The 27,991-nt window shown below is 46.3% G+C and overlaps 1 protein-coding gene across 2 annotated transcripts in view; it reads right to left on the bottom strand.

The window, feature by feature from the left end:
• FRMD4A (FERM domain containing 4A) overlaps window positions 1-27,991 on the bottom strand; it is a 362,260-nt gene that overhangs the window by 69,212 nt on the left and 265,057 nt on the right. For both annotated transcript variants that reach the window (XM_030216141.1, XM_030216142.1), the window contains exons 12-13: window positions 18,217-18,293; window positions 12,359-12,497 (exon numbers count right to left, since the gene is read on the bottom strand). In XM_030216141.1, the coding sequence (XP_030072001.1) occupies window positions 12,359-12,497; window positions 18,217-18,293 (216 nt within the window). The remainder of the gene's footprint in view (window positions 1-12,358; window positions 12,498-18,216; window positions 18,294-27,991) is intronic.

Here is a 27,991-nt window from a genome sequence, read left to right as displayed (position 1 = left end):
TTCTCTTATTGATCTATAAGTGCATTCACTCTACCGCTCCCCAGTACCTCTCCACTCTTGTCTCTCCCTATGCCCCCCCTCGGGTACTTCGTTCTGTTGACTTATCTGTCCCCTTCACCTCTACTGCTAACTCCAGACTCTGTTCCTTTTATCTTGCCACACCTCACGCTTGGAATAAATTTCCCGAGCCTGTACGTCTAGCCCCCCTCTTTGGCCATTTTCAAGTCTAAACTTAAAACCCACCTCTTCACCACTGCTTTTGACTCCTAACCACTGTTCACCTGTCCTGTGCTTTTTCCTCACTTATTTATCCCCTTACCCTTAATTGTTCTGTCTGTTTACCTGTCTTATCTAGATTGTAAGCTCTTTGAGCAGGGACTGTCTTTTGTGTATGGTGTACAGCGCTGCGTATGCCTGGTAGCACTATAGAAATGATAAGTTACCTGGAAATTGGTTTATAAATTAAATGAATCTGTACACTGTGCTCATCTCCCGTCCAGTTTACTTGTGTTCCGCTTGACTGCTTCTCTTCCAAGCAGAGAATGCTAATTCAGACAAAGCTTTTATACAGGACTCTCCTAATTCTTACTATCAACTTGACTTTCTTGCAGATCACAAGATCACTGTCTCCAAGGCAAATCAGAAGAGGAAGCAGAACGGGTGTGGCTCTCTTTTCTTACATAAAGTAGATAATCATTCTACATATTCCCATCCATCGCACGCTTACCCCTCAGGGTACTAATCCTAAATCTCCCCCATCTAGGGTTACCATATGTCCGGATTTACCCGGACATGTCCTCTTTTTGAGGACATGTGCGGGCGTCCGGATGGGTTTTGCCAGTCCGCTCGTCTGTCCGGATTTCTGGACAAACGGGCGGGCGGGCGGGCGGCGGGCCTATCCTAGCCTCCCCTTCCCTACTATCTACTGCCCTGGTGGTCTAGTGACCTCTTCAGGGCAGGAAAGAGCCCCCTCTTTCCTGCCTGGAGCGCTGCCCTTGCCCTGCATCCTGTGACGGTCTCGGGATTCAAAATGGCCGCCGAGAGTTGAAGCGGCCTCGCGAGACTTCAACTCTCGGTGGCCATTTTGAATCCCGAGACCGTCACAGCAACAGGATGCAGGGCAAGGGCAGCACTCCGGGCAGGAAACAGGGGGCTCTTTCCTGCCCCGAAGTGGTCACTAGACCACCAGGGCAGTAGATAATAAGTACGGGGAGGTGACCCGGGGGAGGGGAGGTGACGGGTGGGCAGGGGAGGGGAATATGTGACAGGGGGCAGGGCGAGGATGTGAAAGCGGCGGGGCAAGGACATGAAAGGGGCGGTGCGTGGGCGGGGCAGGGGTGGGACATGCGTCCTCTTTTTGAGAGGACAAAATATGGTAACCCTACCCCCATCTCCTCTCCCTTCACATTTTGAACTAAAGATCTTCAGTGTTTATGCCACACTGGCTTCTGGGGAGCCATTCAACGCATCCATCGTCGTTTCTGTGACAAATATTTCCCAACGCTGCACCTGTCTACTTTCTTGGAGCCTCATTTATTTATTCAAAAAGCTTATATACCACCTGTAACTAGGTGGTTTTCATAAAGACATTCATAATCAACCACAAATACAAAAACATTACTCAACATCAAAGAGCAGACTCATGGATAATTACTAAAACGCAGAAACAAAACAGTTTGGTTTTCAAAGGTTTTTTAAAGCTGATTTAAGGTCAGAGCATCGCCGAAGCTGGCCAGACAGTTCAATCCACAAGGAGACTCCAGCTGACACAAAAGCCGCAGCTTTTGCATTACTGCATCGACAGAAATACGCATAGTAGACTCTGATCTTGACATACTTCTGGGATGGTACATGTGCAGTGCTTGCTTCAGATACAATGGAGCAGAAGCAAACAACGCCTGACGAACAAACGTCAGCACCTTAAAATGAATTCTTTGAGCCACTGGAAGCCACTGTACTTACTTAAGAGCAGGTGTCACATTTGAAAAATCTACATAAACTTCACAATCGTTCTCACAGCAGAATTCTAGACTATCTGCAAGACGCAGCCATAGCAACGTACAAGACATTGCAGTAGTCCAGTCACATCAAAATCATACTTTGAACCACACTACGGTAATCATACAAAGTAAGCATAGATTTTAGTCTAAAAGTCTAAAGGCTGTCTGAACATTAGCAACCATGACACCTTGCTCTAGAACTTTGATTCCCACTGAAAAATGTTACTTGTAGTATAACATAGTAACGTGGTAACATAGTAGATGACGGCAGAGAAAGACCTGCACGGTCCATCCAGTCTGCCCAACAAGATAACTCATATGTGCTACTTTTTGTGTATTCCTGACCTTATATTGTATCTGCCATTTTCAGGGCACAGACCGTAGAAGTCTTGCCCAGCACTAGCCCCGCCTCCCAACCACCAGCCCCGCCTCCCAACCACCGGCTCTACCACCCAATCTCCGCTAAGCTTCTGAGGATCCATTCCTTCTGAACAGGATTCCTTTATGTTTATCCCACGCATGTTTGAATTCCGTTACCGTTTTCATCTCCACCACCTCCCGCGGGAGGGCATTCCAAGCATCCACCACTCTCTCCGTGAAAAAATACTTCCTGACATTATTTTTGAGTCTGCCTCCCTTCAATCTCATTTCATGCCCTCTAATTCTGCCGCCTTCCCATTTACGGAAAAGGTTCGTATAGTATTATTATTTTTTAGGTATGAAAATGTCTCTTACCAGATCTCTTACCTTTACCCCTCTCTAGTGCATTTTTAGGTCGTAAATTCTTTGGAGGGTGGGGTGACTAGTTTTAGGTGCTCAGTCAGAATGCAAGTGAATGGTGCTGTTTTCATCAGGATTTTGTAGACCTCAATCTTTTCTCCCCTCATCCATCTCTTTTCCAAGTTGAATAGCCCTAATCTCTTTAGCCTTTCCTCATATGAGAGGAGTTACATCCCCTTTATCATTTTGGTTGCTCTTCTTTGAACCTTTTCTAGTTCTGCTATATCTTTTTTGAGATATGGAGACCAGAATTGAACGCAATACTCAAGGTGAGGTCACACCGTGGAGTAATACAGAGGCATTATAATATCTACTTAAAAACATATTTCCTAATAATTCCTAGCATCCTGTTTGCTTTTTTGGCTACTGGGCAGAAAACTTCAGCGTATTGTCTACGACGACACCTAAACCTTTTTTTTTGGGTGCTGATCCTCAAGGTGGACCCTAGAATCCGGTAACTATGATTTGGATTATTCTTCCCAATGTGCATCACTTTGCATTTGTCCACGTTAAATTTCATGTTCAGTTTGGATGGCCAGACTTCCAGTTTCCTAAGGTCTTCCTGCAATTTTTCACAATCTTATAACTATGCAGGTAGAATGAATGGCGCATGGGGGGACCTTGTACAGAGCACATGGTTACACACGTGGATGGTAAAATTCTTAAAGGTTATCAATAGAAATCAAACAAAATAAAACATGGAAAAGAAAATAAGATGATACCTTTTTTATTGGACATAACTTAATACATTTCTTGATTAGCTTTCGAAGGTTGCCCTTCTTCCTCAGATCGGAAATAAGCAAATGTGCTAGCTGACAGTGTATATAAGTGAAAACATTCAAGCATTACTATGACAGTCTGACAGGGTGGGAGGATGGGGGTGGGTAGGAGGTATGCATGGGGACATGAAAGCATTTCATTGATATTCTAACAGGATGGGTGTTGGTAGGTGAGAGGAGGGTAATAAGCATAAGATTGAAATAAGAATGATTGAATATTTTGACACCCAACAAACAGGACTTAATAAGGATCTGGGTTTTCTAACCCATTATAAACCATAAAGCTGTATGTCTCTGTTGATCACCCCACCCCTCACCTATCCACACCCATCCTGTTAGAATATCAATGATATGCTTTGATGTCCCCATGCATACCTCCGACCCACCCCCATCCTCCCACCCTGTCAGACTGTCATAGTAATGCTTGAATGTTTTCACTTATATACACTGTCAGCTAGCACATTTGCTTATTTCCGATCTGACGAAGAAGGGCAACCTTCGAAAGCTAATCAAGAAATGTATTAAGTTATGTCCAATAAAAAAGGTATCATCTTATTTTCTTTTCCATGTTTTATTTTGTTTGATTTCTATTGATAACCTTAAGAGTGGACTAACACGGCTACCACACCTCTCTACTTAAAATTCTTATAATTTATGCAGATTCTTTACAAATCCAGGCATGGTTAGTTGTACCAGCTCTAGAGCTAGCGAAAACGTCTATGCCTTCAATGTAGGCACAGATCATGCTACATACACTAATATGTTTAAAGAAAGTTAGGTGCTTATTTCTCCTTATTAAAAAAAAGCCTAACCTGGCTCTTACTTTCAAGCTCAAAGTAGCCACCACCTTATAAAATGACCTGTCTTGGATGTTTTCCTACTTACTGGGGGAAACTTTCTCTCAGTCCCTGCTGAGGTAGGTGTATTATCTTGTGCCAAGGAACACGTTTTTTAAATACATAATCATGCTTGGACTGTTGAGAATTCTCTCTCATATTCATTTTATAATCTGTTCACGGGTTCAGCACATCTACACATTTTTTTTTAGTTCATATGTATGCTTTTTTCATGTTACGCATTTAATTGATTTTTGTATTCTGAATATTTTTGTGGTTTTTATTTATTAGTGTTTCTGTAATATCCATGACGCAGCTGTATTGGCGAAACGTGGCCACGTCGGGATTTTTTTTTTAAATAAAAAATATTGGGACTATTTTAACAAAAACCTTCTGGACTCCTAGGGGTCCTTTTACAAAGGCGCGCTGAAAAATGGCCTGCGGTAGTGTAGATGCGGGTTTTGGGTGGGCGCAGAATCAATATTTCAGTGCACTTGTAAAAAAATGCCTTTTTAAAATTTTTGCCGAAAATTGACGTGCGTCCATTTTGGGTCTGAGACCTTACCGCCAGCTATTGACTTAGCGGTAAAGACTCACGCGGTAACCGGGCGGTAATGACCTACATGCACCAAATTCCACTTGGCGTGTATCTGATACGTGCGGCCGAAAATAAAAATGATTTTTTTCGGACATGTGTATCGGACGCGCACCAAAAATGAAATTACCACAACAGCCATGCGGTAACTCTAATTTGGCACGGGTTGGGCGCGTGGAGATGCTTTGGTGTTTTGTACCACCTTAAAAAATGACCCTATTCATGCAGATTCTGAGCCCCTTTAGTAACTCCTTCCCTGGAACACCCAAGATATGTATGAATGAAAGGTTTAACACCATTAGCTCACCTTCACTTAGGGTTACCATATTTGCTCCCCCCCCCCCCCAAAAAAGGACACATGCCCCGCCCCCGCCACACCCCTAAGGGTGTCCTATCCTTCTCTTCCCTCCCCTTACTGCTCTGGTGGTCTAGTGACCTCTTTGGGGCAGAAAAGAGCCCCCTCTTTCTTGCCCGGAGCGCCTGCATACTGTTCCTTGCTGACTCCAGTCCCGGCGTAGATTCAAAATGGCCACCGAGAGTTGAAGTGTCCTCGAGAGATTTCAACTCTCGGCAGCCATTTTGAATCGGTGCCGGGACCGTCAGCAAGGAACAGTATGCAGGCGCTCCGGGCTGGGAAGAGGGGGCTCTTGCTGCCCTGAAGAGGTCAGTAGACCACCAGGGCAGTACAGTAAGGTAAGGGGAAGGGAGGCTAGGATAGGACACCATTAGGCCCTACCGCCAGCCTGCCCGTTTGTCCTGAAATCTGGACAAACGGGTAGCAGGGGCGTAGCCACGGGCCCCCGCAGATTTAGCTGTGGCCCCCCTGCTTTCACCCTCCTCCCCGCTGCCGACCGTCCCCTGCCACATTCAACCCTTCCTCCCCCCACCGTCAACCCTCCCCTGCCGTCAGGTACCTTTGCTGGCAGGAGGTCCCCAACCCCATCCAGCCGAAGTCCTATTCAGCGTCGGTCTCTGGTGCGTTGCTGATCTGGATTCTGGATTCACAGAAACAGAATCCAGATCAGTGAATGCGCCACCAGCAAAGGTACCTGGTGGTGGCAGGGGAGGGGGCGGTGGCGCTGGGTGGGGGGATAAAATGTGCCCCTTCATCTTGGGCTCTGGACCCCCCTCCCGCCGAAGTCTGGCTACGCCCCTGACGGGCAGGCTGGCAAAAACCCGCTCAGTTACCCAGCTATGTCCTCAAAAAGAGGACATGTCCGGGTAAAATCGGACATATGGTAACCCTACCTTCACTTACTTGTGAGACTATCAGAGGTGGTTAACGGACCTACATTAGAATACTTAACCTTGCGTTCTGGCATGCAAAATGCGATCTAGCAGATTACAGAGAGAAAGCCTGCAGTTTTACTCAGTGCAGGCATCCTTCCTTGAATACCATGAACATAATACCAGGGCCTCCGACCATTGTGCCTGGCTTCCTGTGTCAATGATGGGTTATCCTGGACTCCACTGGGGTTTCACAGTTCGACTTGCTTTCCTTTACTTTCCATCTGAAGAGATGACTCATTGCCTTCTAGACCAGATGAGATATTTTAGGTCTAATATTTTACGAGAAGAGAATTTGTTACACATCTTTTTTCAGGAAAGCCTTGTGAGATCAGTGTGTTTGTGTAAAAACGTTTGTATTCAGTGACCTAACCATACCAAATTTGCTTTCACTGCAACAGCGCTTTCTTGAGAGACTGTTCCCAGAATTTAGCTTTCTATGTTTTTACAGTCACACCAGCCTGGTTTATTTTGAAGTTGTACATCAGCTGGTGACCTACTGCCCCTGACGCAGCCATTTTTATATTGGCGAAACACGGCCATGTTGGGCATTTTATGTTTAATGCCTGGGAGCTTTTAATCTACTAATAAAGACGTTGCTTTTTTTATAAGGTCCACCTTACTGTTTCATTTTCCAAAGGATCTGTATCTCTTAGGAGTGGAGGAGTGGCCTAATAGTTAGTGCAGAGGACTTTGATCCTGGGGAACTGAGTTCGATTCCCACTGCAGCTCCTTGTGATTCTGGGCAAGTCACTTAACCTTCCATTGCCCCTGAATAAGTACCTGAATATATGTAAACCACTTTCAATGTAGTTGCAAAAACCTCAGAAAGGCGGTATATCAAGTCCCATTTCCCTTTCCCTTTATAGGGTTTACAGTATATGCATGGAACTTTTTATCTGTAAGGGAAGGGACTTAACTCACACCTTTTTTATTTCAGTTATAGCTCAAGGAAAGTTGTATTCAAGTACACTGGGTATTTTTCTGTCCCCAGAAGGCTCACAATCCAAGTTTGTACCTGAGGCAATGGAGGGTTAAGGGGTCCTTTTACTAAGGTGCGCTGAAAAATGGGCTGCGCTAGTGTAGGCACGTGTTTTGGGCGCGTGGAGATCCATTTTTCAGCGCGCCTGTAAAAAAAGGTCTTTTTAACATTTTTGCCGAAAACGGACGTGCGGCAAAATAAAAATTGGCGCGCGTCCATTTTGGGTCTGAGACCTTACCGCCACCCACTGACTTAGCAGTAAGGTCTCACACGGTAATCGTCTATGCGCGTAGAATGATGATTACCGCCCAGTTTCCGCCGCGCGCAGGAAAATTAAAATGATTTTCTGGCGCACGTAAAAAACAAAATTACTGCCCGGGACAAGTGGTAGCCGGGCGGTAACTCCAAATCGACGTGTGTAGGACACGCATACGCAGCTTAGTAAAAAGGTCCCTTATGCGACTTAACCAAGGTAACTTTGTGTTTTGCTATAAATAATGCAACCGAGATCATAGTTAACCAACAAATCGTGGGGTTTACCTTTATTGTGGATTAATTTAGACACATGCGTTAGTCCAATAAAGATGTGTCTCACGTAATACCTTTGCTAAGGCTAAATATATTAGGAAGGGCATCTCTCAAAGCAAACAACATACCCATGTACTTTAGTTTTGTAATTTGTAGCTGTTTTGGTGCAGGGGTGTTTTTCACAGAATACAATCCAGTCGATAGTCAGCACTATTTAACTGTCCAAAAATGGCGCCTGGACGGTTAAATAGCATGTAACTGGCTGAGAATATTCAGTGCGAGATAGCCTGTTATCTCCGGCTGAATATTCATGGTCAGCGCTTAGCGGTTAACTGTGTCGCACGATATAGCCGACTGGCTGCGAATATTCAGCACTTCTCTGGCTAAGTTAAGTGGCCATATCAGACCGCGTAAAGAGCAGGCCTATCTTTGGCCAATACAAATGTAACCACCCAGCGCTGAATATTAACGTAGCCTGTTACGTTTATAGCAGCCAAAAAACCTCGGACATTTATTTATTGCATTTGTATCCCACATTTTCCCACCTATTTGCAGGCTCAATGTGGCTTACAGAGTTTTGTATGACATGTTCATTCCAGGATGTCAGATACAATTGGTGATGCAAAGAGATTAAGGATGACAAGAAGTACTAAGAAAATAGATATAGAAAGATGACTTTCGGATTGGGGTGGATTGGTGAGGCGACATAGTTAAGCTATGGGTCCTCTTTGTAGGCCTTATTGAAGAGGTTATTAGATTGTAAGCTCTTTGAGCAGGGACTCTTTCTTCTATGTTTGTGCAGCACTGCGTACGCCTTGTAGCGCTATAGAAATGCTAAATAGTAGTAGTAGTAGTAGGTACGTCTTCAGGGATTTACGAAAGTTGGATATTTCGACGATTGTTTTCAGGTCAGCTGGTCACGGAAACAGCCCGGCATTGACTATCCGGTCACACTGCCAACTGTGGGACTTAGCCGGCCTGCCTCCCGCAGGCTGCCTATCGGCCCGAATGAGTGTAGACATGACAAACTGAATCTATGCACGCGCTTTTCCTCCCCAGATCTAAACATGCCCCAAGGAGGATGCTTCTAAATGGGGCTAAAAGCAAACAGATTGTTGAATACCGTATGTGTCTGACCAAAGCAACGCTCGAAACTTGGCTGTTTCAGCAAGCACTTAACCGCACATAAGGCTTTACCGTTTCCTACCTGGTCCTTGCAATATTTCCGCCCTTCCCCTGCTTTTTACTGTACGTGTGATTGTTTAATGAATGATTGGGATCACTAATTGCTGTCCTCTCAATTTTTCTAGTTCTTTCCTGTTTCCCTTGTTTTTAGAATTGTACACCGCTGTGATCTGCAAGTTAATTGATGGTGGTATAAAAAAACCCAAATAAACTATAACACAGTGCGAGGGCACATTTTTCAAACCTGCAGCCCTGCACCACTTACCCACATGAATGGCTTTGAAAACTGCGCTCCAGAAATCCAAAAGGATCTGTTGACTAGATCCAACCAAGCTTGGACATTTCACGTGTGTAACGTGGGCCTGGATCGCACTGTAATGATTTCTGCCATAAGCACTGAATGAGAGCACATCCTTAGGGACTCAGCTCTTCATGCGCTCACGATCACTGGTCTACAGTCTTCTGCATTCGTGCAACTTTCTCTTTCTGCTCTGGTGCACTCACACAGCCGTGGAGCAGTGGAATTCTGCTGACAAAGCTGAGGTCCCTAGGCACACACCTACGGACAATTTTGCCCTGTCAAGGGGGCCTGAGTGATCACCGGAGTGTGGGTGTTGATGGAGAGGTGAGTCAGACATCATTGGCACATCCACAGCCTGAAAAAAAGCTCCAAGGCCCTAGGGGACTGAACGTGAAGGCATTTTCTTAACCCGTCTCTGTGTTTAGTTCTATTAAATTCATCTTCGACTCTGCTGTAAGTGTCAGATAACATTATTTATTTTTATTTCTTACATTTGTATCCCACATTTTCCCACCTATGCCTGGAATAGACTTCCTGAGCCGGTACGTCAAGCTCCATCTCTGGCTGTCTTCAAATCGAAGCTAAAAGCCCACCTTTTTGATGCTGCTTTTAACTCCTAACCCTTATTTTATCATCCTCACTTTAATATTCCCTTATTTGTCCTGTTTGTCTGTCCTAATTAGATTGTAAGCTCTGTCGCGCAGGGACTGTCTCTTCATGTTCAAGTGTACAGTGCTGCAGAAATGATAAGTAGTAGTAGTAGTAGAAATAAAAAATATACAGGAATATACTAGATTCCGCAAAATCCTCAAACCGTTCCTATTCAAACAAACCCTCACAAAGAACAACCATATCGCAAACAATTATTACCTGAATTGGTTATTACTCTATTTACCATTAACTTTCTCTTTGCTTCATGTACAATTTCTCATTCATAATAGATTTTCTAAATGTTAAACATCCATAGTTATCCCAGTATGTCTATGATACTATCTTGTAAAATTGGATTCTTACAACAAATTACTTTCTTATGCATTATTCTTGGTTATGTATCCTGTTTATTGTAAGCCACACTGAACTCAAACTTGTTTGGGATAATAAGGGATATAAATGTCACAAATACCCTAATGATGCAACCTAAACACCTGAACCCTGCTACACAATGAAATTAATACTAGAACTGGACAAAACTTCTCTCTTCTTCCTTGATTACCTAATGTCTTCACACTCGTGAACTTTAACACACTACCACTCTGTATCTGTCATACCGGAACTGGCGATCGCCATCACGGTACTATGTAAGCCACATTGAGCCTGGGAAAATGTGGGATACAAATGCAACAAATCAATCAATCAATCAATAAATCAATCATAAATAAATAATAAACACAAACCCCTCCACCGCCTTGCTTTTTTTGTAGGAAAAAAACGTAATGGTATTCATTATGGGTAACCCATAGGGGGTGGCATCACTATGGCTCCGCCCCTACAGTAGCCGCACCCCTTTTACCAGCCATGGCGCATATACACAGGCATCATTGAAAATATTACACCAGTATAGAAGAAAAATAACTTGTGATTTTTTTTTTCCATTATAAATAATTTCTGTAAGCTCTTACAGCTCCAGTCGAGCTGTATACCCAAAATGACACAAACCAAATTAGCACACAGATCAGAAATTAGGAGAACAGTCTTGCCAAATCTGAAACACAATATGTTATCAAAATCTCAGAACCTAACAAACAGATTCCTATTCAGACACATGGCCTTGCAGTCACACAAGCAGAACAGAGACAGCCCCTCAAATTCTTCAAAATTAACTCGAAATCCTAAGAAGCTAGACTCTGCATGCAGCACAATACCAGAAAAACAAGAAAGAAACTCATTTCCTCCTATAGAATGCAAAATAAGACAGCAGATGTAAATTCTCAAATTGGCATATTCCAAACACTAAAATGAAAATAAAATGATTTTTTTCTACCTTTGTTGTCTGGTGATTTTGTTTTTCTGATCATGTTGGTCCCAGTCTCTGATTCTGCTGCTCTCTATCTGTTCTCTTAACTCCTTTTCCAGGGCTTCCTTTCCATATATTTCTTTACTTTCCTCCTTTCTTCTTCATTTCTTGCCCTACATCCATAAGTAAAAGCTGGGTCCTCCGTGGACTTGACTGGAGGAGATATAGAGTGGATCCAGCTTTTGCCTATTTTTTCCATCCATGTGCAGTTTTTCTCCTCTCTTTCCTTTCCCTCATCTCCATCTATATACATCTCCTTCCATCCATGTGCAACTCCTTCTTCTGTCTTCCCTCTCCTCCATCCACATCCAGTGATTCTCCTCTCACCCCTGCCATTCCCTCCATCCATGTCCAGTGATTCTCCTCTCACCTCTGTCATCCCCCCCATTTATGTCCAGCAACTCTCCTCTCTTCCCTGCCCTCCCTCCCTCCATGTCCAATGATTCTCCTCTCTCCCCTCCATGTCCAGCGATTCTCCTTTCTCCCTTGCCCTCCCCTCCATCCATGTCCACCAACTCTCCTCTCTCCCCTCCTTCGCCATCCATCCATGTCCAGCGATTCGCCCCAGCCCCCACCTGCCCCTCTTTTCAGCCCCCAAGTTCCAGCCTTAGCCCCCTTCTCAGTTCTAGTTCCAACCCCAGCCCCCCACCTGCCTGCCCTTCTTCTCCCGCGACAGCCCCCTTTTTTGTTCCTGCCGCACTGCATTTAAATCTGTTTTACCTCAAAGTCAAAGCGGCAGCAGCAGTAAAAGAAGCAGGCTCACCTCGAGCCTTCCCTTCCCTCACAGTGTCCCGCCCTCATAAAAACAGGAAATTACAACAGAGGAAGGCGGGACACTGAGAGGGAAGGGAAGGCTCGAGGATTGCAAACAACAGTTCACCCTCAGATCATGCCCAAGTAGTAGCAGAAGTAGTAAATGCCTCCCCCTGGAGCCCAGCCAATTAGACTGCTGTCCTTAAAGGTATCACCCTCAGACTCATGCAGGTGCAAACGCTATTTTCAGAGATTAGGCATGTTTAAAATGTCATTTACTGCACAGGAAGGAGGGTGGCTTCCTGGGGAGATTCTTACCTTACTCTGCTTTCTGTCCAGATAGAACTGATGTTGGCTAATGGCCATAGCCCAGATGGACTTGATTAACGCTGGACAGGCGTACCATGTGTGAACAGCAATTGCACTGTGCCCAAACGTCCTCCTGGTCACAGATGCCCTAGAAACAGATAAAAATGAGTTGTGATTTCCTATGAATAAACAAAAAGAGGAAAGAAAAGTGATTTCACTTCACGAGAAACAGATCTTCCTGTTTAATGCAGATCCTGGAAACTAAAAACAGTTAGAGACAAATGCTCTCTGCACTCATCTATCCAAAAAGACACGGCAAGTACAAAAATTACTGAGCATATTCAAAAGCATGGACTAATGTGACAAAGCCAACATGGACTTATGAAGGGAACTCTTGCCTCATCATTCTACTATATTTCTTTGAAGGGGTGAATAAAGGTGAGCCAGTGGATATTGTGTATCCGAATTTTCAAAAGGCGTTTGACAAAGCACCTCATGAAAGACTCCAGAGGAAATTGGAGAGTGGTTTAGGAGGTAGTGTTCTATTGTGGATTAAAAACTGGTTAAAAGAGAGAAAACAGAGAGTAGGGTTAAATGGTCAGTATTCTCAATGGAGAAGGGTAGTTAGTGGGGTTCCCCAGGGCTCTGTGCTGGGACCGCTGCTTTTTAACATATTTATAAATGACCTAGAGATGGGAGTAACTAGTGAGGTAGACATGAATCGCTTATTCTTTCAAAAAATACTAGGACTAGGGGGTACGTGATGAAGCTACACAGTAGTAAATTTAGAATGAATTGGAGAAACGTTTTCTTCACTCAATGTGTAATTAAACTCTGGAATTTGTTGCCAGAGAATGTAGTAAAAGCAGTTAGCTTTGCGGGGTTTAAAAAAGGTTTGGATGACTTCCTAAACGAAAAGTCCTTAAACCATTATTAAAATGGACTTGGGGAAAATCCACTGCTTATTTCTAGGATAAGCAGCATCAAATGTATTGAACCTTTTTGGGATCTTGCCAGGTATTTGTGACCTGGATTGGCCACAGGATGCTGGGCTTGATGGACCTTCGGTCTGTTCCAGTATGGCAGTACTTATGAACTTATAAAAAGACACTGATACAAAACATCAGGAATTACAAAAAATTAACAAAAAGAATAGAGTTATGCTACTAAACTCTCCAAGAGCCCTTTTGCCACGTTTTGTCCACATCCTTTCCCCATATGGGACACAAACTGCGGTGAACACATTTGCCAAGAGGATCAGATGCAGCTCCCGCTAGAACCAATCACTCAGTGTAACTGTGGAAAGGTAGAACCTAGCCCCTCCCCCTACCACCACCCCTAAGCCTCAGTACCAAATCCAAGATGATTTCCTAAAGTACATGGCTGTGTCTGGGAACAGGATGCAGGTCTAGCTCGATGTAAGTCCAGCCGAAGCGTGTGAAGTGTTTCTATTTACTGCACACTCCATAACGTGGATGTTTCGGCATTGTCCAGAGGCTGCAGCGTAAGATTCACTAGAGGCCGGAGATAACACAACAGCTGCATTGCTAAGTTTGGGGCAGAGGTCAGTGAAGTTAGAGAAGAGATTAGGTGACGGCTCTGGCTTCCTGGACTGGGTATGAGGCAGATTCACTTTGTAAATTTTTTTTTTTTTAATTACATTTGTATCCCGCACTTTCCCACTCATGGCAGGCTCAATGCGGCAGGCAATGGAGGGTTAAGTGACTTGCCCAGAGTCACAAGGAGCTGCCTGTGCCTGAAGTGGGAATCGAACTCAGTTCCTCAGTTCCCCAGGACCAAAGTCCATCACCCTAACCGCTAGGCCACTCCTCCACCCTAACCACTAGGCCACTCCTCCACTCATATATTTCTTTTATATTACTGTGTGTCTCGGTTTGTGAACTGTGAAAGAATGAAGACTGACCTGTGTATGAAGCAGACAAGCATTGTTTTCCCCATTCCTTGACCCCTTCCTGTGCTGGGGTGTAAATCTGAGATGTCAGGGTACCCTATCCTAGGAGAGCTGGAGAGTGCAAGGAAGCTTCAGAGTTGCATAATGGACAGGATCATAACAGCCAACTTTTCAGAATTATTGGGGGTGCTAAACCCAATGGAAATGACCCTCCCTGGGCACAGTCAAGGAGATTGTTCAATATTGGGGAAGCTCAAACACCCACAGAGCTGGCTCCTAAGGTCAGGGTCCCGGAAACTCCAGTTGCCCAGTCACCTGAGGTGAAGTGGATTATCATGGCTGGCAAGAAGATTCTAGGGAGTAACAGGCAGTTCATTTTTGGCTCCAAATCAGATCCCGGGAAGAAGAAAACATTTTCACTTTGACCTGGAGCCCAAGAAACAGCAGCAGAACTGGTCCTTGGAAGAAGATTCCTCAGTCCCCCAGTGAGCCATGCAGTGGCGTAGCTACAGGGGGGGGCACGGGGGCCTGGGCCCCTGAAACTGGCTCCAGGGCCCCCCCCAGTTTGGCTGGCGGGGGTCCCCAACTCCCACCAGCTAAGGCGTTTGTCCCGCGCTGGTCTTACATTGCTGGTTGCCCTGTCCAGGGCGCCAGGTAATGTAAGAGCAATACGGGACAAACACTTTAGCCAAGGTACCTTCCAGCGGTGGTGGCGAAAGGGGAGGGAGCAGTGGTAGCGGTACCTTCCAGCAGTGGCAGGGAGGCAGAAGCAGTGGTGGGGGGGGGGGGGCAGAGGTGGTGGTAGGAGGGCAGCAGCAGGGGGGTGGGCCAAAATGTGCCCCTCCACCTTGGGCTCTGGCTCCCCCCTCCTGTCAGTCTGGCTACGCCCCTGGAGCCATGGGAGGCATTAGCAGAACTGTAGGAAGAAGGGTGAGGCCTGAAGTAGAGAACAGAAAAAATAAAAGAGTTCTGGGGGGGGGGGGGGTAGTGGGAAGAAAAAAGGAAGAGAGTGGAGAACGTACACTGCATAGAGGTGGGGTGGAAAGTGAGGGGGCTAAGTAGATAAATGGGAGGAGGAGGAAGAAGAGGAGGAAAAGAAGCAGAAAGTACCCCAGACTGAGGACTGTCTTGGTGCGAGGAAGAGTGATTTGGAAGAGCGTGAGAGGGTGGCACTTGCTAGCAAAGAAATGTACCTCATTTTGTACTCCCGTCACCCCTCTTCTCCCAAAACAAACTGGGACATGTGGCCTTCAGTACGTCATACTTGGCAAGTACGCCCTAGGGGAATTTTTGAATCATACTGGGACAGACCAAAGGTCCATCAAGCCCAGTATCCTGTTTCCAACAGTGGCCAATCCAGGTCACAAGTACCTGGCAGAAACCCAAAGAGTAGCAACATTCCATGTAGAACCCTAAAGAATAGCAAGATTCCATTCAGAATCCCAAGTACATAAGTGTTGCCATACTGGGACAGACTGAAGGTCCATCAAGCCCAGCATCCTCTTTCCAACCGTGGCCAATCCAGGTCACAAGTACCTGGCAGAAACCCAAATAGTAGCAACATTCCATGTAGAACCCCAAAGAGCAGCAAGATTCCATTCAGAATCCCAAGTACATAAGTGTTGCCATACTGGGACAGACCAAAGGTCCATCAAGCCCAGTATCCTGTTTCCAACAGTGGCCAATCCAGGTCACAAGTACCTGGCAGAAACCCAAAGAGTAGCAACATTCCATGTAGAACCCCAAAGAGCAGCAAGATTCCATTCAGAATCCCAAGTACATAAGCATTGCCATACTGGGACAGACCAAAGGTCCATCAAGCCCAGTATCCTGTTTCCAACAGTGGCCAATCCAGGTCACAAGTACCTGGCAGAAACCCAAATAGTAGCAACATTCCATGTAGAACCCCAAAGAGCAGCAAGATTCCATTCAGAATCCCAAGTACATAAGCATTGCCATACTGGGACAGACCAAAGGTCCATCAAGCCCAGTATCCTGTTTCCAACAGTGGCCAATCCAGGTCACAAGTACCTGGCAGAAACCCAAAGAGTAGCAACATTCCATGTAGAACCCCAAAGAGCAGCAAGATTCCATTCAGAATCCCAAGTACATAAGTGTTGCCATACTGGGACAGACCAAAGGTCCATCAAGCCCAGTATCCTGTTTCCAACAGTGGCCAATCCAGGTCACAAATACCTGGCAAGATCCCAACACAGTAAACATGGGGGCACGTTGTTTGTGAAAGGAAAAGTGGCAAAGTGAACTGTGCACAGAGAATAAAAGGGACCTTCAGCCTTTCATATGAGCCTGTTTATAGCATGATCCACTGGTAAAGAAGTCAGGTCCTTCCCGTGGAGCATCCTTCAGTGAATTGCTGTCTTTTCCATTTTATTTTTCTGACACCCAACTGTTTAATAACATTCTCTGTTAGCTCTTTATACCCAGAAAGGAGTTTTCTGCATCACAAATGAAAAAGCTCCAGTTTTCCATTCTCCACATCAAATTCCACGCAGAAAGGCTACGTGTTTTTGAACATATTGAAACGAGGCAGCTCGGTGACTTTAGCCAGACCTCTTGCCCTACCCAATTCCAGATGTTGGTGTTCAGGAAAGGAACTCGGCACGTCAGGAAAGGGCTAACGAGGGTCATGCATACTTTAATGGAGAATATGATTACTCTTTTCTGAGCCATGTATAAAGGGGGTGGGCGTGGCTTGCTTTTCCAAGGTACATAGGGGGCTTCTAAGCCGCAGGGACAGGGAGATTCTTAATCACCTCTTTACCAACATATTTTCCAAGTCCCAAAGCTGGGCGACTTGGTCCAGTTTCTATAAACAAGGGACAGTCGATATCTAGGTGCCAGGGAGATACAGACTCGCTGTTCTTCCATCTCATGATCCTGATACAAGGGTTCTCTGTCCCCACTGGGTGTCTCTGCGCCAGGCTCCTGTTTGTTCTCTTCTTGGAAAAGGCTCTAAGGGGGGAGTCTCTGCGCAGCTGTTCCACAGGTGGCTTTGAAAGAAACGCTGCCGGGGTAGCACAGACCCTGTTCACCCCTTCCCCTGCCTCACGTGCCATGGCCATTGTCACAGATAGCGCTCGTGGCTTCAAGTACGTAAAACATGCATTATTTAAGCAATTAAACAGTAAGTAAAGTCCTACCATTTAAGCACTTAAGCATTTCAGATCTGCAGTGTAAGTTCAAGGGCAGAAACACCAATATCGAGGTCTTTTACACTGGGGCCAAATGGTCAGGAAAAGAACTTTTATCGACTTTCAGAGAGCCTAATAAATATGCAAAGTTTTTAAATATTAACCGCTTACAGTAAAAGCCAAAGGGTCCTCAGTGGCTAGTCTCACTGACCCCCCCCCCCCCAAAGGTTTATACAACCCTCCTGGAGACTACCTAACTACTGTATAATCTATAACAAGAAAGAGCACATCCTAAATGCATAAACTCAACCATCTTTGCTATAATACAAAAATAATTAAGGCGATGCTCCTGCAGCACAAGAGGGCAAATGCTCAGGCTTAATCATTAATCAGAGCTGCTTTCTGTCAACGTAGAGACACATCAAATTCCTGCGTGAGGGAATCGGCCAGCTCAGGTCCAGCCCTGGTGCTCAAAATGCTGGACTCTGGCAACACATGTAAAGCTGTCACACCAATATATCACAAAAGCACAAATCTCAGGACCCTTTGGGATAGGACTTTAAAACAGCCCCAACCCGGGGATGAGATACAATGCTGACCCTGATAAAACATGCCCCCCCCCCCCCCGATGAAATGTCCTTCCAGCAACAGAGTGCAAGTCAGCAAAAACAAATCTCCCCTCCCCCCCCCCGCGCGACATGTCTTTCTAGTGCTACAGTGTGCCACAATTCATGCAACAGCAGCATGCAATAAGCCCCCTCCCCCCCCCAATGTGAGGAATAAAAAGAGGGTTCTGGGCTTACCTGCGGGGATCATGCACCTCCACCGAGAACTTCTTCTCTCGGAAATAAAGGTTTTCCAGCTGCCGCCATTGGAAGATCTGAGCGAAAAACAGAAGTGCGGTGAACGTGGAGCGCGGAGCATAAGAGTGTGAAAGTGCGTGTGAAAAGTGCGAGCGCGAGGCGCCTCTTCCCTCTCTCCCTTTGTTCACTTTCCCTTTCCCCGCCGGAGCTCGCACGAGCCGGGCTCGGCTTTTCCTCTCTCTGCTTCTGCTGCTCTGCACTGGGAATGGGCCGGCTCTGCAGCTCCCCCCTCGGGACTCCACTTCCTGCCCACTACTGTGACAGCCTCCAGTGCTTTGACACTCACAGCCAAAACGCTCCCCTCACCTTGCACTGCTCGGCAAACCCCACATTTGCACACAAAGAAAGGATTTAACCCAAAGGAATCCTCCACGTGCTTTTACATTACGATAATTAACTAAGCATCGGTCACTGCCCAATATATAAAAATGATATCTTGCACCAGTGAGGGGGGGGGGGGGGTTGAACCCTCCCGAGAGGCAGTACCAACCTTGAGGAGAGCAGCTTTACTACTCACGACACGAGCATCAAACTCTGAATCTTTCACTTCTCTCTCTGCTCCCACATCCTATACTTAGCCAGGGAGGGATGAACCAACTCGGCAGTTGCCGAGCATTAAACAGTTAAACCCTGTAAAGGAGAAACCCGGGGGTCTCCTCCCCCTCGAAAGGCTCTGCTTGTGATAGTGAAAGCTTAGCTGTACAGTGGGCAGGGTTTAAAGACCATCAGTGACAGCAAAAGCTAGTTAAATCTGCCATGACAACTTAGAAAATTGCCCTGGCTGACTCCCCTGTCATCGTCCTGTCCAGTTACACTGGACACTGGCCTCTGTCCATCAACCAGGTCCATAACGCAGTGAGACCCCTGGATGCAGATCGGTCCACATAACTAATGCAATGTGATGTCTTGAGTGCACCGAATCCCTACAACAGAAAGGACCTGTATGGAATTGGGGGGGGGGGGGGCTATCTGTAATTGGCAGGCCAGATCTAAAAAGTTTCTAAATAAATCTGGAGACCCTAATGGAGAAGTGATGTATTTATTAACTGCTGTCATTTAACACACCATCAGCTTACCAAGTTGTACAGCTTTCTTTCAGTGTGTGTGTGCATATATATACATACATATACACACAAACACATATATATACATGCACACACACAAGCTATATATATATATATATATAGTTAACGATTATACTAGTCTAACTACTGCCTGGGCTCTGGAATTTCAAACCACGGCAGATGTTTGTTTTGAGAAAGTTTCCAATTGAGAACAGAGACTTTTTTTTTTTAATGGTGTGGGTGGGGAAGAGAAACCTGACTCTGTCCCCTGTGGCTTCTTGGGTGCATCAGACACTGCTGATAAACTCCAGATGCTGGCACCAAGTCTCGCACAGCCTCCCTACGCTTCTATTCTTGCGCTATATGAGCTCAGAAGACAGACGAAGGCCACACTCAAGGCCGATGCCCAGAATTCCCGTGGTAAAGCCAACAGCTTAGAGCCCATACTGCTGGAATGGCGCAAAAAAGTAGCTCGCTGACGCTCAGAGGAAATAGTATTCAAATTATATGTGCGCTGTAAAAGCAAAAGCGAGGGAGGAATGTGATTGGCACATGCGCAGAAGAGTTTCAGGGTCAGCTCAGCTCTTGTGCGCATACGCCAGGCAAACCCAAAAGTGAAGCGCGAGTCCGAGCAAACCCGAAAGTGAAAGCACACATCGCTGCCTGTTTTCTGCACCTTTAAACATAAGCTTTTCACATTTTTTAAAAAACTTGGAACGCTTATATTTAAGTGCAGGAAACAGACGCCAATGTGTACTTTCACTTTTGGGATTGCTCAGAGTCGCACACATTCATCTCACACTACCAGTGCTTAGGGGCTTGCAGGGGCTTCCTTCTGCTTCCAAATTAAAATAAAAACCGACAGCTTTTAAAGAAAGGATCGTGAGAAATCCTCTCTTCAAACCAGGGCTGGTGAGAGAATGAGTTGGGCCTGGGGCCCAGGGCCCCCCGCCACTGCCCCCCCAATCATTACCACTGTCTCCTACTCCCAGGCCACTGGGCCCCCTGCATTAAAAAAAAAATCTCTAAATCGAAAATGCAGCGCCTCACGTCTGTGTGAAAGCGGCAGATCGCCTTGGGCCTTCCCTCATTGTGTCCCGCCCTCGTGGAAAAGGAAGATACATCAGACGAGGGCACAGTGAGGGAAGGCCCGAAGCAATCTGCCGCTTTCACAGACGCGAGGCGCTGCGCTTTCAATGTAGAGATTTTTTTTTAATGCAGGGGGCCTGGTGGCAGACAGAAGGGGGCTATTGACGGAGCTGCAGGTTGGCAGGTGGAAACTGGGGAGAAGAAGAGGGAGAGAGACCCCAGCGCTGCCCCCCCCCCCCCGAGGCCCGGCTAATTTTACCCCCTTGCCCCCCCTCTCAGCAGCCCTGCTTCAAACACCCCAATGCCTGCTCTAAGCTGGTGTTAGGTTTTCAGCGGTAAGGGCGGCTTTGTATTGTGCATTGGTCTCTGACCACTGGGAGGAAACAGGAAATGACCTCATTAACATTCGTTTGACTATATTTGCATGAATATTTGGCATTGTCTCCTGTGCTCACCAATCCGGCACTAATTTATTTATTGCATTTGTATCCCACATTTTCCCACCTCTTTGCAGGCTCAATGTGGCTTACAATACATCATGGATAGTGGTAATGATAAAAGAATAGACATTTGGTGTTACAGAAGGATTTTGGGTTACATAGTAATGGAATACGTGATAGTAATATAACATAAGGCATCATTAACATTTCTGGATATGTGCGAGTTTCACATGTTTTGATCTTTGTGGTATATCTTGTCGAAGAGATGGGTCTTTAGTAGTTTAGTAGTGCCAGCGTTATGTTTGGAGCATCAGTCCAAGAGTTTTTGCCATGGTCTTGGTCTATAGAAAGATTTCTCAGTGTACAGAGACTGTAGTTCCTGCTTTAAGCATCTTTTCCTCATAAACAGAGCTTATAAAAAAACACGAAGGAAATAAATTTCAGCTTAACCTGTATTGTTTATTCTGTCACTTCTCACTGAAATCATGTGTACATATATTAGGGAGATACCCAAGATGAAAAGGCCGACCAGACTTGCTGATTTCTAGAAGGATCCAGCAGGGCAGTTTTTCTTCTTGTTCAGTGATTTGCACTTGAGCAGCCCCACTCCAGGCCCGTTTTTGAACTTGAAGGGATTTGAAGCCTGTGTTGTGATGCAGAAAATCATTTAGCAGGGTGCCTCAGCAGTACCTGCAGCTTTGTCTCCTTTCCCTTTAGTGGCTAGGGCCAGCTCTGCCACTAGCTAGGCGTCTGCCTAAGAGGGCAGAATTTAGGGGCAGGATCCTGTAAAGCAGTGGGCAGGGCATGGGGCTTTTGAGTGCAGATGAAAGGTTGAGCTCTGTTGGGTCCCATCCCCTGCCTGAGGGGGTGAGACCCAGTACAACTTGAGCAAGTGCTGGTGATCAGAAGTCCCGTGTACACCCGATTTACAGAACCTCAGACCACTGGGATGACGGAGGGAAGCGCTGTGGTGGTGATGGTGCTTGAGGCGGGCTCAGGCGGAGGGCAAGGACAATGTGAGAGATAGTGGACACAGGAAGGAGGTGAAGAGAAGGGGAGATATTGGGCAAGGGGGGTGGTAGGTAGGGGAAGGGGAGATGCTGGGCACCTGGTGGGTTGGATAGGGAGGGGAGGGAGGGAAAGGAGAGATGCTGGGAGGAGAAGAAGATGCTGATCACCTGATGGCTGAGGTACTGAGAGGAAGGAGAGATACTGAGCACCTGGTGGGTTGGGTTGGGAGGGGAAGGGGAGATGCTGAGCACCTTGTAGGTGGGGTTGGGAGATGAAAGGGAGATGTTGGGCACTTGGTAGTTGGGGTAGGGGGAGGAAGGGGTAGGGGAGATGTTGGATCACTCTCGGGCACACAGTTCACGGTTTGCCTAGGGCATTCGGTACCCTTGTGCCAGCCCCATTCGTGGCTCAGACACAATCATTTGGATTACCATTCTGCGTTATGATGATGGCATGTTGTTTTGTTTTCAGTGCTGGAAAGATGTGTGGAATGAGCAAGTGAAGGTCTGGCAGAGAAGTGTGAAAACTGCTAAGGCATCACTGCCTCCCTTCCCCTATCCAAAAACACCATAAATAGAGGGAAGGAATCATTTTAAGGGGTTAAAGAAGTGGAGAAAGCATGAGCATGGCTCATAGTAAATGACGGCAGATAAAGACCTGAATGGTCCATCCAGTCTGCCCAACAAGATAAACTCATTTTACATGGTATGTGATACTTTGTACCCGAGTTTGATTTGTCCTTGCCATTCTCAGGGCACAGACCGAGAAGTCTGCCCGGCCCTGTTCTTGTACTAAGTTCTGAAGCTAATGTCGAAGCCCCTTAAAATTTACACTCCAGCCCATCCCTATCTATTCAGCCACGATCAGGGCACAGACCTTAGAAGTCTGCCCAGCACTCTTCTTCTTTTCAACCTCTGTATGTATGTGTTGCTTTCTGTGTTGCCTCTGTCAGAGTCTCTGACCAGGAGAGGAGAGGGGAGGACAGTCTGAAAGGTGCAATTTCCTGATCTGTCTTCCATGGAATCAATATTCGTATGCTGCCGCTGTTAAAATTGTTTCTCCCACAGAGCCATTTCTGGAGGCTTCATTTCTAAGGAACCCCTGGTCTGACTTGGCTCGTTTTCAAACTTTATATGTCTTCTCACTGGATTTGGTACCATTATGCTACATTTTCAGAGAGTTGTTTTTCTATCCTTTATGAATAATTTCTTTCTTATGTTGGAAAAAATAAGAAGAAATTAGGTAAGTGAGGTGACAATCCAGAAGCAGACACAGTGGGATTTTGTATAACTCTGATACTATAACTGTTCCTCTTTTGGAGAGCTGCACTTTTCATCCCAAACTCATCCGGACATACAGATTTATCTTTTATTTCTTTCACTTTCTGGTTTAGTTATTACATAAGAACATAAGAGTAGCCATAATGGGTTAAACCAATGGTCCATCTGGCCGACTATCCTGTTTTCCAAACAGTGGCTAAAAGCCAGGTCACAAGTACCTGGAAGAAACCAAAAACGTGGCAACATTCCATGTAGTACCCCAAAGAATAGCAAGATTCTGGAATCCTAAAGAGTGACAAGATTCCATGCAGAATCTCAAAGAGTAGCAGCATTCCATGTAGAACCCCAAAGAATAACAAGATTCCATGCAGAATCTCAAAAAGTAGCAACATTCCATGTAGAACCCCCAAAGAATAGCAAGATTCTGGAATCCTAAAGAGTGACAAGATTCCATGCAGAATCTCAAAGAGTAGCAGCATTCCATGTAAAACCCCAAAGAATAGCAAGATTCTGGAATCCTAAAGAGTGACAAGATTCCATGCAGAATCTCAAAGAGTAGCAGCATTCCATGTAGAACCCTAAAGAATAGCAAGATTCTGGAATCCTAAAGAGTGACAAGATTCTATGCAGAATCTCAAAGAGTAACAACATTCCATGTAGAACCCCCAAAGAATAGCAAGATTCTGGAATCCTAAAGTGTGAAAAGGTTCCATGCAGAATCTCAGAGTAGCAACATTCCATACAACAGATCCCAGGGCAAGCAGTTGCTTCCTATGTCTGTCTCAATAGCAGACTATGGACTTTTCCTCCAGGAATTTGTCCAAACCTTTTTAAAACCCAGATACGCTAGCCGCTGTTACCACCTCCTCCGGCAAAAAGTTCCAGAGCTTAACTATTCATTGCTACTGGATGGGCTGGAGAGGTGATTGAACAGGTTCTCCCCCTACTCACGGTCAGTCATTATCATTGTGCCTGGAACTGGATCCTCTGATATTAAAACAGGGGAATTACTGCGGATCTTTTTTTTGGGAAGCCCACGGATTCTACACGTGAACAAGTCTGATATTTGCTTGCAATACTCCTGAAGTTCATTTCAGTGCAACGAGTCTGAGGTCACCTTTCAGCATCCTGGGCATCTGCCAGACCCCTCCCCCAGCTGTCTGTCCTTCCACAGTTTGAGAATCATTAATGCTCACCACCATCCTTACAGGGCATGACTGGAACGGTCTCTTAGTTGTGTCTGACCAGCCCTGAACACATCTTGCTAGTGCTACAGAAACACAAGTAGTGCTGTTTCAGTGCGATGTTCTTAGGTAGGTTATTGAAAGAGAGGATGGTTTTCAAAGGCATTCAGCAGGTAAAGCGAAACTTTATGCTCAGAAATTGCCCACTTCTTGCTGAATCTGCTCCTTGGGATCCTGCTGGTGCTTGTGATTTGGGTTAATTGCTGTCAGAGATGAGACACTGGACTTGAGGGTCCTTTGGTCTGACCCCATGTGACACACCTTATATTGTTATGATATGTAAGTAAACATATGTGAGTATAGACTGTATCACCCCCCTCCCCCTTCAGATTCTGTATAGATCACCCAAGGCTGGACACAGATCACAGAAATAGCTAATTAGGTGATAACAATCCATTATTGGTGCTAACAAGCACTTAATTGGCAGCAATTAGGAGTTACAGGTGAATCTGCCCTATGTCCTATTCTGTAACATGCGGGTCTACATTTTATAGCGCGCAGCTCCAAAGGGGCATGGCCATGGGAGGAGCATGACCTGCATTTTTACACCAGCTGTTGGCAGGCGTAAATGCTGGCGCACAAAGTTAGGTCCAATACTTCCACAAACAAACCAAGAACGTCAAAACACACAGAAGTGGAAGAACGCCAGATCCAAAGAGATCAATCCAGAAGACACAGAAGTAAGAGCACCAAAACTAAGTTTATTGGGACCCTACACGGTCCGTGTTTCGGCTACACAGCCTTCATCAGGGGTCAACGGCTTGACAGGTATGGATTTGGCTTATTAATCTCTCAAAATGAAGAGCACATAAACAGCGTGGTGCAGTCCACAGTTCCCGTTGGAGGAGTAAACACGCAAACTGTGCCACGCTGTTTATGTGCTCTTCATTTTGAGAGATTAAGAAGCCAAATCCATACCTGTCAAGCCGTTGACCCCTGATGAAGGCTGTGTAGCCGAAACACGGACCGTGTAGGGTCCCAATAAACTTTGTTTTGGTGCTCTTACTTCTGTGTCTTCTGGATTGGTCTCTTTGGATCTGGCGTTCTTCCACTCCTGTGTGTTTTGACGCACAAAGTTAGGCGCACAATGCATGCTAAGATAGTATTCTGTAAAGGTCGTTCCTTGCACAGCACACTTTACTGAATGGTAGCTTAGCAGCGGGGCGGACTGAGAGTGATAAAGGTCAGTGGGGCCCCCAAGCCACTGCCCCCCCACTGCCACGCTACTCCCACACACTACAGCTTCCACCTCCCTCCCACACACTACGGTCCCCCGAGCCTCAGTGGGCCCTTCCCAGTCCTACCTTGAAGGGCCCTGGTAGTCTAGCAGTGTCTTCAGGGGCAGGAAAGAACCCCACTCTCTCCCGCCCAATACTGCTATTCTGCCTGGCGCTGCTATGTTTTCAAAACGGGTGCCGAGACTTCCCATGGTAGTCTCGTGGGTCTTCGAAAGTCTCATGAGACTGCCCCAGGGAGTCTTGGCAGCCATTTTTTAAACATGGCGGCACCAGGCAGAATAGCGGCAGTGAGCAGGAAAGAGTGTTGTTCTTTTCTTCCCCCAGCAGAGGCCACTAGCTTACCAAGGCCCTTCAAGGTGGGACCGGGGAGGGCCCACTGAAGTTTGGGGGGGGGGGTGGGAGAAGGGCTGGGGGAGAGCCTCTGGGTCCCCGGGCATTGCCTGTTTGCCCAAACGGTCAGTCCGCCCCTGCTTATCCTGCATCATTTCAGCACCATTTACAGAATCTAGCTGTACTTGTGGTTAAGTGCTCAGTGTTCACTTTGGAGTTAACCACTTAAGTGCTGCTGAAAAATTAGCGGTTAGGCTCAAACAGGTGATTTAAGCAGCCAGGAGCCGTTTCTGTCAAGTTAAATTGTGTTGAATATCGACCCCTACGTGTCTAAGTGCGAGCCCTCACCATGTTCCACCCAGATGCTATGTAGGATATCGGCATATTTACACAACAGTGCTTAGGTGGCACTTGCAATATACGTGCAGACGTACGTACGTTTATGCCTTTATTCTAATCATTTTCACACGTATTCCGCATGGCATTATTAGTGCCCCCCCTTTACAGAATTACTGCCAGACTGCAGAAAATTGAAACCACGTGCATGTGTTTTAACCTCAGGAAGACTGGGCACACCGAAGAGACCGGGTGTCAACGTGTACACACAATTTTCACTCTGGAAGACCACGCACGCTTTCATTTAAAAAACCCAGCAAAGTGGAAAGCATGAGTGCAGTTTTTAAGTATGCAAGAAGCGCCCCAAAGGGTAGCAAAATTTGCACTGTACAAAGTCATCAGGCATCAGTGAGTGTAATGTATAGATTGTTGAGTCAGGATCTGTTATTTTTTTTTTTGAAAGAAAGCAGTACCCCTTTTCCTTGAGGAGGTCATGTTCCGGAAATGTAGTCCTGAACCTTCTCATGCTCTGCCTTGATTCTGAAATCTCTGAGCTCAGCCCCCCCCCCCCCCCAACAATCTATCGCTTATTTCCCATTCATAGCTTAGTGCCCTGGTGACCCCAGTCAGTTTCTCCATTCCGTCTCCAGTATGAAGCTTTGCCCTGGAGAAACCCTTTCCTCTAGAGTCGGTCACGTCATAGCACTCTCTAGCAGCGATTCATTTCCTCTTCCCAAGCCGACCTGCTAATGTATCCAAGATGTTCCCTGCTCTGTTAAGCCACACATACAATCCCAGATAGATTTGGTTAATTCATTGACAGATACAGAGAGAGCCGTCAGCAGGATCCTTTAATGGACAGTGTTGAGGGTCCCCTGAGCCTCCTACATCATGAACAGCACTGCCACTGCCATCGAAGCAGAACACAGACCTCTCTCCCCAGAAAAAGGATCTTTGAAAATCACAAAACAATTTCAAATCAGCGCTGTTCCCGGTTGCTATGGCAGGCAGTAGAAAACAAGAAATACTTTGCAGGTGTTTGCTCAGGGGAATTCATCCCTTCACCGCTGCAATCTGCGTTTCGGAATAAGCGGATCGAGCCGTAAAAATTCCAACTGGATCACGTGACTAACTTCCCACTACCAGAGCCTAGCGATAGACTTCAGTTGTCAAGGCAGGGACCCAGTCTGATCTTGCACCCCTGGGGGATTGCAAAAGTTTCAGCCTTCACGTTGTGGAACATTCTGGAACACAAGAAGCCCCGTTTTACACAGAAAGTTGGGATAGGAACGGGAATGTCTGGGTTGGGCTGTTCTTAATCCTTCCGGTATTTAACAAAAGGCTCTACTCAATATGGAGACTTTTATAACACACCGTACCAGGGGTGTAGCTATGAGGGGGCTATGGGGGCCTGGGCCCCTGCAAATTTTGTCCGGGCTCCTGGATTGGCTGGTGGGGGTCCCCAACCCCCGCCAGCCGAAGCCTTCTTCAGTGCGGTCTCCGGTGCAGCCGCGTTCGCTACCTGCCCCCTGCTCTTCTTTCTTCTTGCTCCTCCTATGCACGCTGACACTCAGCGGTCTCCGGCGCAGCTGCGTTCACTGCCTGCCCCTGCTCTTCTTTCTTTTTGCTCAGCGTGAACAGGAGGAGAAAGAAGGGCAGGGGGCATGCAGCGAACGTGGCTGC

This window comes from Microcaecilia unicolor, chromosome 10, assembly GCF_901765095.1.
Source record: "Microcaecilia unicolor chromosome 10, aMicUni1.1, whole genome shotgun sequence".
Classification (NCBI taxonomy): domain Eukaryota; kingdom Metazoa; phylum Chordata; class Amphibia; order Gymnophiona; family Siphonopidae; genus Microcaecilia; species Microcaecilia unicolor.
This window is presented reverse-complemented; position numbering and strand designations above follow the sequence as displayed.